Source organism: Aquarana catesbeiana, linkage group LG09, assembly GCF_042186555.1.
Source record: "Aquarana catesbeiana isolate 2022-GZ linkage group LG09, ASM4218655v1, whole genome shotgun sequence".
Lineage (NCBI taxonomy): Eukaryota > Metazoa > Chordata > Amphibia > Anura > Ranidae > Aquarana > Aquarana catesbeiana.
The window spans coordinates 45,559,336-45,573,847 of record NC_133332.1 but is presented as its reverse complement, the minus strand read 5'-3'; the positions used below and the strand labels follow the sequence as shown (position 1 = coordinate 45,573,847).

At 40.5% G+C, this 14,512-nt stretch overlaps 1 protein-coding gene across 2 annotated transcripts in view; it reads left to right on the top strand.

The window, feature by feature from the left end:
* The window catches only part of ATF6B (activating transcription factor 6 beta), a 77,245-nt gene extending 69,221 nt beyond the window's left edge, over positions 1-8,024 (top strand). The window contains exon 17 of one of the 2 annotated variants that reach the window (XM_073598412.1): positions 5,514-8,024. In XM_073598412.1, coding sequence (XP_073454513.1) covers positions 5,514-5,722 — 209 coding nt within the window. In that variant the 3' untranslated portion in view covers positions 5,723-8,024. The remainder of the gene's footprint in view (positions 1-5,513) is intronic. The other variant, XM_073598411.1, reaches the window with a different exon arrangement.
* Positions 8,025-14,512: the final 6,488 nt, after the last annotated feature.

Here is a 14,512-nt window from a genome sequence, read left to right as displayed (position 1 = left end):
ACCCTACTTGGTCGTGGTTCCCCCCCCCCAGGTAGCATTGCTCTGGGACATCCCATCAGTAATTACTGTGGCTCTGTGTCCCGTGATGTTCGAGAAAGAAAATAGGATTTTTTAAAACAGCTTACCTGTAAAATCCTTTTCTTTCGAAGGACATCACGGGACACAGAGGTCCCGCCCCTCTTCTAATACACTATATTGCTTGGCTACAAAAGGTATCCCTGCAAGGGGGAGGGATTATATAGGGGGTTGAACTTCCTGATAGGGTGTGCCAGTGTCCAATCACCAGTGATACCTATATAACCCATCAGTAATTACTGTGGCTCTGTGTCCCGTGATGTCCTTCGAAAGAAAAGGATTTTACAGGTAAGCTGTTTTAAAAAATCCTATTTTTGGCCGACCTGATCCTTTAACCACTTGACGTCCGAAAGATTTACCCCCCTCCATGACCAGGCCATTTTTATTTATTTATTTATTTATATATATATATATATATATATATATATATATATATATATATATATATATATATATATATATATATATATATATATATATATATATATATATATATGTATATATATATATATATAAAATAATGTATGTGTGTGTATATGTGTATATATATATAATATTAGTAATGGCGGCGATCAGCGACTTATATCGGGACTGCGATATTGCGGCGGACAAATCAAACACCTGACACTTTTTGGGGACCAGTGACACTAATACAGTAATCGGTACTAAAAAAATATGCACTGTCACTGTACTAATGACACTGGCAGGGAAGGGGTTAACATCAGAGGCGATGAAAGGGTTAACTGTGTGCCTAGCCAGTGCTTTCTCACTGTGGGGGAGGTGCTTTGACTAGGGGAAGGCATTGAACAATGTTCCTGCTTTGCAGGAACACAGGAACAATACCTTCCCTTCTGATAGAACAGCAATCTGCCTTGTTTACATAGGCAGATTGCCATTCTGCCTGTGTACTGTCTAATCGGCGGGTGCTGGTGGACATCGAGTCCACGGTAGCCGCCGCTGGGCTGACGCTGTGTGTGAGGGGGTCTGCAAGTGGTTAAACTTCTTCCGACAATATTTAGCAATGTCACTGGTTGAAGCAGTTGTAATTTCTTACTTCTTGATTTTATTTTTTTTTTTAGTTTTAGGTAAAATGGTGATTTGTTTAAAACCCCTGTCAAGTTTTTATTGCTGTCTGTGTCAGCACTGTGTAGTTTCACTCTCTTGTATCCCCGGGACAGGAAATAAAGATGAATCTTCCTAACAGGGCAGAGACGTCACAAAATAAAGTAACAGGGATTTTAATCCCTGCGTGCTCTAAAAAAAAAGTTTGGGTTATACTTATAATTTATCACAAGTCTAAACTGTTTATTATTTAGAAAGGTTGTTTCATATTAGAATGTAAGCTCTTATGAGCAGGGCCCTCTTAGCTCTTTTATATTTTATTGTATTGTAACTGTACTGTCTCCCTTTTGATTGTAAAGCACTGCACAAGCTGTTGGTGCTGTATAAATCCTGTATAACAATAATAATTTGGAAACATTCCAGAAACTGAATATCACTTTTGCAGAATAAATGGGTCTATATCCTGTGAATTACTCTAAATTACACTCTGCAGCACATATACTACTCCATATACACATGTATATTCTTGTTCCATCTATTTATTTATTCCCCCCCCCCCCCCCTGGCAGCACATACCTACAGTGCCTTGAAAAAGTATTCATATCTCTTGAACATTTCCACATTTTGTCATGTTACAACCAAAAACGTAAATGTATTTTATTAGGATTTTATTTGATAGACCAACACAAAGTGGCAAATAATTGTGAAGTGGAAGTAAAATGATAAATGGTTTTCAAATGTTTTACAAATAAATATGTGAAAAGTGTGGTCTGCATTTGTATTCAGCCCCCCTGAGTCAATACTTTGTAGAATCACCTTTCGCTGCAATTACAGCTGCAAGTCTTTTTGGTGATGTATCTACTAGCTTTGCACATCTAGAGAGTGACATTTGTTCTCATTCTCAGATTTTCTTCTATGATTGCCCTGTATTTGGCTCCATTCATCTTCCCATCAACTCTGACCAGCTTCCCTGTCCCCGCTGAAGAAAAGCATCCCCACAACATGATGCTGCCACCACCATGCTTCACGGTGGGGATGGTGTGCTCAGGGTGATGTGCAGTGTTAGTTTTCTGCTACACATAGCATTTTGCTTTTAGGCCAAAAAGTTCAATTTTGGTCTCATCTGACCAGAGCACCTTCTTCCACATGTTTGCTGTGTCCCCCACACGGCTTCTCGCAAACTACAAACAGGACTTCTAATGGCTTTCTTTCAACAATGTCTTTCTTCTTGTCACGCTTCCATAAAGGCCAGAATTGTGGAGTACACGACTAATAGTTGTCCTGTGGATAGACTCTCCCATCTGAGCTGTGGATCTCTGCAGCTCCTCCAGAGGGAGCTGCAGAGTCTCTTGGCTGCTTCTCTGCTTAATGTTCTCCTTGCCCGGCCTGTCAGTTTAGGTGGACGGCCATGTCTTGGTAGGTTTGCAGTTGTGCCATACTCTTTCCATTTTCGGATGATGGATTGAACAGTGCTCAGTGAAATCTTCAAAGCTTGGGATATTTTTCTTATAACCTAATCCTGCTTTAAAATTCTCCACAACTTTATCCCTGACATGTCTGGTGTGTTCCTAGGCCTTCATGACACTGTTTGTTCACTAAGGTTCTCGAACAAACCTCTGAGGGCTTCACAGAACAGCAGTATTTATACTGAGATTAAATTTACACACAGGTGGACTTGTTTACTAATTAGGTGATTTTTAAAGGCAATTGGTTCCACTAGATTTTAGTTAGGGAGAGTAAAGGGGACTGAATACAAATGCATGCCACACTTTTCAGATATTTATCTGTAAAAAATTTGAAAACCAGTTATCATTTTCCTTCTACTTGACAATTATGTGCCACTTGTGTTGGTCTATCACATAAAATCCCAAGAATATACATTTATGTTTTTGGTTGTAACATGACAAAATGTTGAACATTTCAAGGGGTATGAATACTTTTTCAAGGCACTGGTTAACTCTAACCTTAACTTTGTTCACCACTGGAGCCAAAGGAAATTCCTAGCATTTTGGAGTATAGAGGTGTATGTGACTGGGCTGATGTTTGTTGTCACAATGGGAGTCTTATTCCTGTGGAAGCAACTTTTAGCTTAGTAAAGACTTTTCTTTTACTGCCGTTGGCTGAATTCAAATTAAATATGTGTCTCTGAAAGTCTGCAATTAAGTAAACCTCTTGGAATGTTGTGCGTGCTACGTCCTCTCTCACCCACCATACAGTATCAGGGAAGCACCTCCCTGCTGCTCCTACTTTGCAAAGAGCCATATGGAACTTTGATCGTAGTTAAATTCCTGCTCCTCATCCAACGGTGATTGCAATCACCTCTGGCCATCCAACCCTCACCTGCTACCACCTGTTTGGGTTTCCTGAATACCTGAGGCCTTGCCTCATTCTCTGACCTTTACCGCCACACAATCACATGTCTGATTCTACACTAAAAGGGGGGGAGGAGACAGTCCTCCTGTGCTAAGTGACTCCAGCTCACACTCTACTAATGGTTTCAGGGTTTTTTGCAACACACCCACTGATTTGGCTGAGGTCTGCAGCTTGGAATCCTGTTGCTCTCTGCTCCTATAGCCTATTCCACCTTAAAAGTCTTTCTTAGCTCTATCGGGTGTGGCTAGTTTCTCTAAACCGGCACTATTCCCAGTCTTGAGTTCTTTAGAGCCATTAGAACCTCAAAGACGTTCATGGTTCTCTCGCCGTTCGAAGTCTTTCTCTATAGAGATCAAAAACACCCTGGCAAGACGTTGTGACGCTTAAAGCCACCAGAGACATTTCTCTCTACTTTTTCACAAAGTGGTTTTCCTTCACCTCAATGTTTGAACTGGTGCGCTATCCTGCAAGGAAATTTTTCTGGTTTTGCTTAGGGACAAGGTAGTGTTGAGGCCTAGGACTTTGTTTCTGCTTTTCACCTAAACCAGGATACTGTTTCTCTGTCCCTCTGTTTAACTCCATTTTAAACAAAGGAAATTTCCCTTTGGATATGTCTTGTACTGTGTGATGCAAGAGTCTATCTCTCAGCTATTGCTTCTTGTGTTCTCTTTTTGCCATCCCAGAAGGATCAAAATTGTGCTCCAGCAACTGTTTCTCAGATTTGCCAGGCTGCCATATGATCTTCTGTTTGCATCTTTTCCACATGCTACCAGGTGGATGTTGAGCTTTAAGCTGGTGTTAGCTTTGGCATTAGATCCTTCAGATGGCTTTTTTGTGCTATAGGCAGTCTCTATTTCTCATTTTTTTCTTGGGCCTTTGGCATTTGTTTGCTGTGATAACCACCCCACAGTTAGGCTGATTTTGGACGCTCCGAAAGGGAAAGACTTCCTGTATTCCTCAGTGGAAGAGCTGAAAATAGAATATTTGTACTCACCATAAAAGCTGTTTGAAGGTTCTCATTTATTCTGCTATAGCTTGTAATAGTCACGTTCATCTGGACTTGTCCTATAATAGTTTGTAGCTCCTCCAAGCCGTTTCTTCAGTTTTGAAAAGGTGGTTTAGAGAAACTACAAAACTCATTCAACATTACAGAACAAGTCCAGCTGAATGTGACCAATTTCTACTCGCTCACCATAAAATACTTTTCTTGAGCTCCAGGTTCCACCTCTCTCTGTTTACGATGATTCTGTCAGTCAGGTGTTTCCAGTGCTCGTGTAGATGATAGTATAACCCAAAGGCAAAAGCGTTAGTGTTCTGCAGTGGACTCCAAAAAATGGATTATACAGTGAGCTCAAAATTCTACTATTGAGATGAACCGCTTCATACACGTAAGCATTAATCTAGGACAGTGGTTCTCAACTTAGGAGCTCATGTGGACCTCAAAAGCAGCCCTGACATCACCAAAGGGACTCACATAATGTTCAGTATATATAATGCTTAAGAGGATTGTCAGACTGCAGACCTAATAGAGGAAATGAGGGTCAGAGAGTGAGGACAGGATACATTGTTGTCTGGGGATATGCTGCAAAAGACAATACAAAACTGGGAACATGTTACATGAGGATAGTAGAGATCAATCCACCACTCTAATTAATGTACCCTCTACAGACTGCTGAGGTCCAAGGGCCATACATCAGATACCAGAGGGCCACAGGTTTGGCAACAGGGATCTAAGAGCTGCAGCGCATAAAAGTCAAGTTACCTGAAGTATATAGGTCTCTTCATTTGTATTGCTTTCTATTTTCCCCTGGGCTTGTGTGGAAAGTGTGTTGAATGCAGAGTTATATGGGTACTGGATCCACTTTGAAATTCAGTGCCATGTGCAATTGGTCTCAAGGGAAGATCTGGTTAGTTGGTATAGGAAACAAAAAAGTTTTTTTGGAAGTGATATCTTGTGCTATTATCTAACTGAAATGTCTTTTTACCTTTTTCTGCCAATACAGACAGCGTGTACAACAACTCCCAAGGCTATGAGACCATGATGCAGATAGACTGTGAGGTTATGGACACCAGGGTAATCCAGATAAAGTCCTCTACAGTCCCTCCTTCTCTGCGCACACCTCATAGTCCTCCTCCACAGCAGGGGGCTTCACGTGGGAACCTTTCACTTTATTTACAGGACCAAACGTCAGCGGATGATGGGCAGAACTGAGCTTAAGGGGGGGGGATTAAGCTTAAAGGGGTAGAACACAAGCGCTTAACACTTTTATACAGAAACATGGAAATGTAAATATAATTATATGTATATAAGAGGATCTAGCCATGTGTGAGAGTGATTGAGAAGTTTTCTCTAGGGTTTTCTTACATCTGCAAGATTGTAGCTTTGGGATAGCTTTTCTAGCGGAAAAGTGCCAGGAGCAAAAATACATAATACAGCTTTTTTTTTTTTCGCCTAGGCCGTAGCTGTATCAGGAAGCTGCCTTTGTAAATTGGATTCGAGGGAACACTAGACAGTTGTGAGTGTGTAAATAAGAAAATATATTATGCTTATTTAGTGAGATGCTACAAAGAGCCGTGATTTGCTGTTTGTTAAGCAGGTCATACATGGATTGAAATTTCGATGATGTATGGGCAGGCTTCTTGTACAGATTGTCTTCTGTACAACCAGCCTGTTGGATTTTCCTCGCTCGATCAGCGGCACTGGGTATAGTCCGCAGCACTGATCAGTGTATTCTGATGGCAGGGATGTCTCCAGAATACAATAGCTCGGCAGTGAGGATTCCTCCATCCACATTGAGTGTGAGAATCGCGTCAGTGTGTTTCTTTTTTTTTTTTTTTTTTTTTATTAAACCCACTGGTTGAACAAAAAAAAATGACTCCTCTATGGGCTGCATTACCAGTACCAGCCTATCATTACACCATTCCATAAAAACTTCTGATTGGTTGGTCTGGGAGACAGCACATTGCTCTTTGTGGTTTTAAAAGCTATACAGGCTTGTTTATCAAGGCAAACTACAGTAATCAATAGCAACCAATTGTTGGCTTTTAATATTGTTTGTTTACGCTATAACCTTTAACACAGTTCTCTGTGCTGCCTTATCAGGTAAGACTGTCTGTGTGAATGTATGTAGCAGCGTGTGATGTCAAAAACTGGACTGTAGATATAATATGAGGAGTAATCTAGTAAAATTCCTTATTACATAACAGACATCCGGTGTGTAGAAGGCTTGGACATCCCAGTATTAAATGATATCCCAACAAAAATGTAACATCTTTCAGTTTACCAGTCTGTAAATTTGGTGGCCGCATTCGTTTAAATTTTTTAGGTGAAAAAATAGAACATTTTCTGCATACACAGAAAATACCTGTTAATCTTGCTAGAAATCCAATGTTTTTGTAACTTCTTATGTAATAAACTAATATTTCAAACAAGCTATTTATTGAAAACTATTACCCCTGCCCAATGTAATGCTGATGAGCAGAGAAAGACATATTTGTAGCCCTCTCCCAGGTTTGACTACCTTTGCTTCCTTTAATGGATAAAGTGGAGTGAGCCAGCATAGCCATCGTATCACAGGAAGAGTGTCACTTGCAGGATCACCAGGTAAAAATAGAAAAAAAAAAGATCCTGAATAAAGTAAATTAATGCAGCCACTATATAAGGACTGGTAAACTGCAATATATACATTTTTGTTTCTGCATTTAGATACTCTTTAAGCCTAGGCTCACAAGGATCGTGATGTGGGAAGCGCCGTCATCTGTGCACGTTTCCCGCACCGCATTCCAGTCGCACTAGCTGTGCAATCTTCTGCGGGTATTAGAGCTGCACGATTCTGGCCAAAATGACAATCATGATTTTTTTTGCTTAAAATAAAAAGATCACGATTCTCGCGGCATAAAATCTTTCACATTATACAAAATGCATAAATAAAAGAAAAAAAAGAAAAAAACCACGCTTAAAAATAATATAAACACTTAAAGCTGCACGAATAAAACACCAATACCTGTGTACAATAAAAATAAAAGAGAAAACAAACGTGCGCTCATAATGAACATAATCTGTGTAAAAAATACATAATCTAAATCCCTGTAAGAAAATCAGAAATGTGCATCAAAAAATATTGATAATTAATAAATGGTAAAAAGCTGTGAAAAAAATATGCTTAAAAAGTGTCATAACATTTCAAGAAAAGTTTTCACAACCCAAATGGATAAGGAACAGTCCTTAGATGAAATACTCCAAGGAGCGAAAGTTCTTATGATGAACAGTAGGAGAGGGAGTCCCATACATAAACAGTTACTTCACAGAAGCAGGAGGAAGCATCCACATTCCGACCAGTCAGACACTGCACATATATATGGAGAGGGAGGGAAATGAGGATAAGAGCTCTCATATAGTCCCACAGTATTAAAAGGTGGACCCTTACCCTCAATGATGGACCTCCTCTCTGGCGAGGTCTCACACGCAGGCAGACTTTGCCCTCTGCAGGGACTGTGGATGGATGATGTCCGGATCCAGCTCATACAGTGTGCGTCTCCAGCTTGGCTTCTACCAACTCATCCACCTGGGGGGGGAGGGAGTGACAAGCACACTGTAGCACTATGCTCATAGGAGCCGTAGGTGAATGTTGGTTATCTCCCACCCTGCACAGCCACTTTCCATTCATTTCAGAGACAAGAAGCAGTCCTTGCAGCGCTGTGCAGGGTGGGAGATAACCAACATTCACCTACGGCTCCTATGAGCATAGTGCTACAGTGTGCTTGTCACTCCCTCCCCCCCCAGGTGGATGAGTTGGTAGAAGCCAAGCTGGAGACGCACACTGTATGAGCTGGATCCGGACATCATCCATCCACAGTCCCTGCAGAGGGCAAAGTCTGCCTGCGTGTGAGACCTCGCCAGAGAGGAGGTCCATCATTGAGGGTAAGGGTCCACCTTTTAATACTGTGGGACTATATGAGAGCTCTTATCCTCATTTCCCTCCCTCTCCATATATATGTGCAGTGTCTGACTGGTCGGAATGTGGATGCTTCCTCCTGCTTCTGTGAAGTAACTGTTTATGTATGGGACTCCCTCTCCTACTGTTCATCATAAGAACTTTCGCTCCTTGGAGTATTTCATCTAAGGACTGTTCCTTATCCATTTGGGTTGTGAAAACTTTTCTTGAAATGTTATGACACTTTTTAAGCATATTTTTTTCACAGCTTTTTACCATTTATTAATTATCAATATTTTTTGATGCACATTTCTGATTTTCTTACAGGGATTTAGATTATGTATTTTTTACATTATACAAAATAAAATTGGGCTTACTTTACTGGTTAGTTTTTTTTTAATTAATTAAAGTGTAATTTTTTCCAAAACGACTGCTGCGCAAATACAATGTGACATAAAATATTGCAACAACCACCATTTTATTCTCTAGGGTCTCTACTAAAAAAAAAATACATATAATGTTTGGGGGTTCTAAGTAATTTTCTAGCAAAAAAAATGATTTTAACTTGAAACCAACAAATATCAGAAAAAGGTTTATTGTTTAAGTGGTTAAACTTCCCTCATTTACACACCAAAGTGTATTCCTTTTGATCTAAAGGACAAATTGTTCCAATTCTAAAGAATGTTGTGATTCTTGGCAGACTGCCTGTTTTTTTTTTTTTTCTTTCTTTTTCTCTGCATAGAAAGAATCCGGAAATTCTTTGTCAGGATTGCAACGGGGAAAAAAATTGCGATAACGATTCTTAACGATTAATCGTGCAGCTCTAGTGGGTGTCAGTACAAAGTTAACAACACCCCAAACGCAGGTCACAAAGGCAGTGCGTTTGCCTACACCTGATCGAATTGTACCATGCCATCTGGTTGCAGTGTGGCTCCAAGAAAGGTGCATGCACAGCTTTCGTGCGATGCAGTACAATTTGAGCTCATTCAAAACGAATGTGCTCAAATCTTACCAAACTGAATCACATGTGAATTGCACAGGAATGCAAAAATGCTAGGACAAAAGAACCTCTTAATGGGATTTTGTAGGGCATGAAAGACTTCATATATAAGATCAAAATGAAACTTTATTGATACACATTAAAATTCTATTCAATATACAACATGTAAAATATATGATGCGGTTACAAAAAGTATATAAATGGATACCATTAGATAACTATGTATTCCTGCCCACCCTAAGATTAGGGAAACAGGATTTAGCCAACGCGTTTCCAAAATTTAATATTTTCTAGCTTTCTAGCTTTGGTGCAACTCTGTTTGCATGACCAGGTACAAATAACGCAAAACGCCTGTAAATAAAATGATTGCAGCCCCCACATCTGAGGGCTGGTAAGCTGCAACATATTATAATTTTTGGTTTAGTTACGCTTTAAAGGGGGCTCTCTAGCATTAAAGAAGGAAACTGCAACAGTGGAAGTATATGACTAGCAGCAGGCACTGCATCCTTAGTTGGGAGGTGTATCCAGCAAAGTTTCCTTGAGTATTGACACCTACATTACATAGTTGTATAATCAACTAATCTGAAAATGTTGTGTGAATAAAAATCATCCTCTAGTAGCAGAGGTCCAGAGAAAGAATTACCTGTTTTGTGAAAGATGTGCACAATGTTGCAATACTCACTGCTACGTCACTTAGTGCTCGTTCACACCAGAACGCAGTGTGGGAAACCCACTTTCCGTGCACGTTTCATGCAACACGTTCATAATGCACTGGCTGTTCAATCTGATGTGGGTGTCGATGTATTCATAACGGCGCCGCAAACACGATTCGAAGTGCATTTGCCCACTAGATCTCATGGTAGAGCAGTACCATGCGATCCGGTGCAGTGTGCTTTGTGCATGCATTACTCTTGGTTCGATCCAGTGCATTTAAAGAGTGGGCTGAGATTCGCACTGCACTAAATCACTGAGGAATTGCACAGGAACGCAGTTTGAACTGGCCCTTAAAGTGGATATTGCACGAAAGGCAAGCTCTACTTATTGGATCAGACCTCCCTCCTCCCATGTATAATCACTGCATAAAAGTGGACAAAAATGACCTATAAAAAAAAATTACCTTACTGTACTGGAGCAAGAAACCTCATTCATAGTCCTTCTAGCAAGATCCTAGGAATGCTGAGCATCCCAAATCTCCCATAATGAAGTCAGCACTGTTCTCTTTATCATTGTGCTGTAAGTGCAGGGAGGGTCCACAATGACCTGCACTCACAGGAAACAATTTGAAAGACGCTAGGCGTCATTTAACCTGGAAGAAAATGGGCGCTGGATGGGGATTTAAGATCCCATCCCAGAATTCTATTTATTATATATATTTTAATTCATTTTTTAAATTTTTTTATGGGAAAAAATGTTATTATCTTTCTGTAATTTTCCGTCCTTTAAGGCCCCTTCACATGGCTGTTCTACTCACAGATCCCCTTCTGATTGGAGCGGGTTCTGCTCCATGTGAAAGGGGCCTAAGGCTCCTGTACACAGGCTCATTAAGGACATGCAACATACAATTCTGGCTTTATTCCACACCAGGGAAGCCCAGGTGTTGTATGCCACCGCCCCATAGACCTCAGTGGCTGTACTCGTATATACTGCGGTACTTGCGTACTCACCTGTATAGTGTACGGACGTATTCCTTATACACAGATTTTCTGCATTCGTAGAATATGTCCATATGCTGTATGCACATAGCCGGTCTTGTCTATGGGCCAATGTATGCAGCACCTGGGCATCCATGGTGCATAAAAAAAGCCAGAATTTATGTTGTACGCCCCTAATGTGCCGGTCTACATGGAGCCCTTAACTCTAACATTATGCCTCCACCTAATGGTGAGATGTCTGACATCATCAAAGCCTGTTTAGGTGAAGTCTGTTTTTGACATCATCCTTATCTTACCTTATCATCCTTATCCAATTATATATAATATTTATACTCTGTATATATGCGTGTGTTTTATTTATATTAAGGTGTGTGTGTGTATATAAATAAAATGTGAACATGTATACATGCGGATATAAATATGAATATATATGGCTGTATGTTCAAATATTTAATAAAAGTTGCTCCACTAAAGGGAAATTGAACTCTATCACACAGGGAAATTAAAAAATGATTGCCTTATTGGGATGGCATAAAGGGAACTGCAGTGTAATGTGCTATGGTAAGGAGGCTCTCCATTCTTTCCACCTACAGAGGGGGCTGTTGAGTGATTTACAGTTCTTGTGTATTAAAGCGGAAGTCAAGGTGACAGGTTATGGACATAGTCCAGGGGAGAAACCGCTGGTATGGGCATGAAAAACCTTCACTTATAAAAACGATAAATGTATGATAACATTGTTTTCTAAGATCAGGTCACATGATTCTAGGAGGAAGGGGTCACTGCAGAGGCTGTGATTGGTACCAGGATGTAGTCATCTTTCGCTGGGAGATTTGCTCTGTGTGACATAAGGTGCTGTCAGTCAGCCTGTATTGGTGGAGAGAGGGGGCGGAGAATTGCTGATGTCATTTAAGGTGGTATTAAACTTTGCAAACATTTTTTCTTTAAATGGGCCCCCTGCAGGTTTATGCCATGTTGTGCTAGTATGCACTGCTTATTGACGCATTATGACAGACTTTGCTTTCAGAGTTTTCCAGCGCTTCCATCTTCACCTGATCTTTCTTCTGGGTTCACACTCAGGGGTCGTTTTGAATAGCCAAATTGCAATTACGTTTCTCCCACGCTTGTGCACAGGAGTCACCATCGCAGAATGGCGCTCTACAGTCACAGTATACCCAGGCTGCATTCACACATACTGCGGTGACAGATGTTTTACTGCATTTTAAAAGGTCTGTAAACTCAAGGATACACAGGAAACAGTTGTTTCCTATGTTTCCCATTCACCCTGCAATGCAGCCTAGTGCTGCTCTAAAATGCAGACACTGTGCCAAATTGCATGGCAATGCACAGCACCGCAGAGCATCACGCGGTTGTACATTGCTATGAATTAAGTGTACGTTTTGTAGACTTCACATAAAGTTTGTACAAATAAAGGCAGCCATGTGATGCGCTGAATTGCGCACCACACTGCCCTCTACCGCGGCCGGCAGTGGAGAGCTGCCAGAGCAGTAAAACGCTCTGCCCACTCTCAGTTGCAGTGTGAATACAGCCTCAGTGTGCCATGAATATCAAACGTACTGTGCATGCGCTATTGGCATCATCGGCTGGAGATGATGTGAAGATCTACTTAACGGCACAAGTTCATGCTGTTGACAAAGTACCTACAGGTATGACTTATTAAAAGCTTACCTGTAGAGCAAACTATTGCTAAAAGAGTGCATTCTCCATGTGCCCTCCTAGCTGTGGTGTCCGTATGGCTGCTCTTTTATTTCAGTACCACTATTACAGTCAATAGAAACTATTACCTAACTTGGGAATTTAATGTAGTGCCTTGCGAGAATGATGGCTACAGAGCAGTAATTGAAAGGTAAGGATTGTTACAGATTGAAAAAAATGCCTTGAAATCCACTTTAATTGACATGAGAACACAGAGGGCTGTGTAAAATTTGGAGCCATGTCTGAGATCATTAGTGTTTTTTTTTTATCAAACAAATTTTATTAGAACATTTAAAAAAAAAGTTTACATATCACTCACGTAAATGAAGAGGGACTACCAGAATGAAAACTTCTCCCTATTAGATTGTAAGCTCCCAGGAGCAGGGCCCTTCTAATCATCTTGTATTGAATTGTATTGTTGCTGTATTTTCTCCCATTATATTGTAAAGTGCTGCACAAGCTGTTGGCACTAAATAAATCAGGTATAATAATAATATAATAAGATTAAATAGGTAGAGGCAGCAGCTCTCTTAACAGCTAGCCTGTCCTGACATGGCTGGTTTTTGGTCCAGGCTTAAATTTCATACAGCCCTCAGCTTTCCTATGGAAGTCAATGTAAGACTGAACAGCCCTTCACTGTGAATCGGTAAAAAGAATTTCTGGAGAACCTCTTTAGTATTCATTGAAAACAGTGCTGGTGTGCAGTAACCTTTAGCAATAAATCTGAAAGCAGATTTCATTAGCCAGTCTTCTTTAATTTTTAAAGAGACAGTCCGTCCACAAATAGTTTCCTAATGGTTTCTGCATCTCTTGGGGATTCCGCCCTGTGCACATAGCTTTTATGAAGGCTCCGCTTTTCTTATTAGACTTTTTGTATATTTTATTTTATGAAGGATGCAACAGAAGGAATGCCCTAAATGGGGCAGGACACTCCTAATTCCAAAGTGAAAGGGCATTTTCCCACATGGAGTCCCCAAGAAACATTAGAGACTAAGGAAGCTCATACATTCATTTTTTTTTTTTTTTTTTTTTTTGATTGAAAAAAAAAAAAGGATCTGAATCCCCCATTCACACATTTAATGTGGACGGGGAAATGCTCCCGCTGTGCTATTCTGTTATGGTGGGGAGCCTTCCAGCCGCCAAAATGCATTGATCAGTGGTGACCGCTATAGCCAGTGGCACTGATTGATTGGCAAAAACACCACAGGCTGGTTGTACACAAATTGAATGGTAGATCAACTTGCGTACAACCAAGGTGTCCATATGTGGCCCAAAATTTTCCGGTTCCTGCTGAACTGGGTACATTTCGATCCATGTGTGGCTGGCTTAAGGTGTTCTATGAATAGAATATCACTTAAATCATCGTCAGAGAATGCTACAGATACAATTTTTTTTTTATTCTTGTTGCCTGGCTGTTATGCTTACCTTCTGGCTTCCATACTTCCTGAGTCTCCAATCGCAGAACTTGTATGCAGATCTGGTAAGTCAAAATAAAGTCAGAAGTCCTTATTTGCATAATGTTCAGGGGCAGTGATTGATCGTCTTGAAGCCAGAGGGACAGCATGACAGCCAGTCATCTAGCATTTTCAGAAGATGAGGTCAGGAATGGGCAGCCTCCATGTTTTCATTACAATCTGATTCCTGATTGGTAGCTGAGGGTTTCCTCTCACCACCACTGTTTTCCATGCAATCAAAATTGTTTG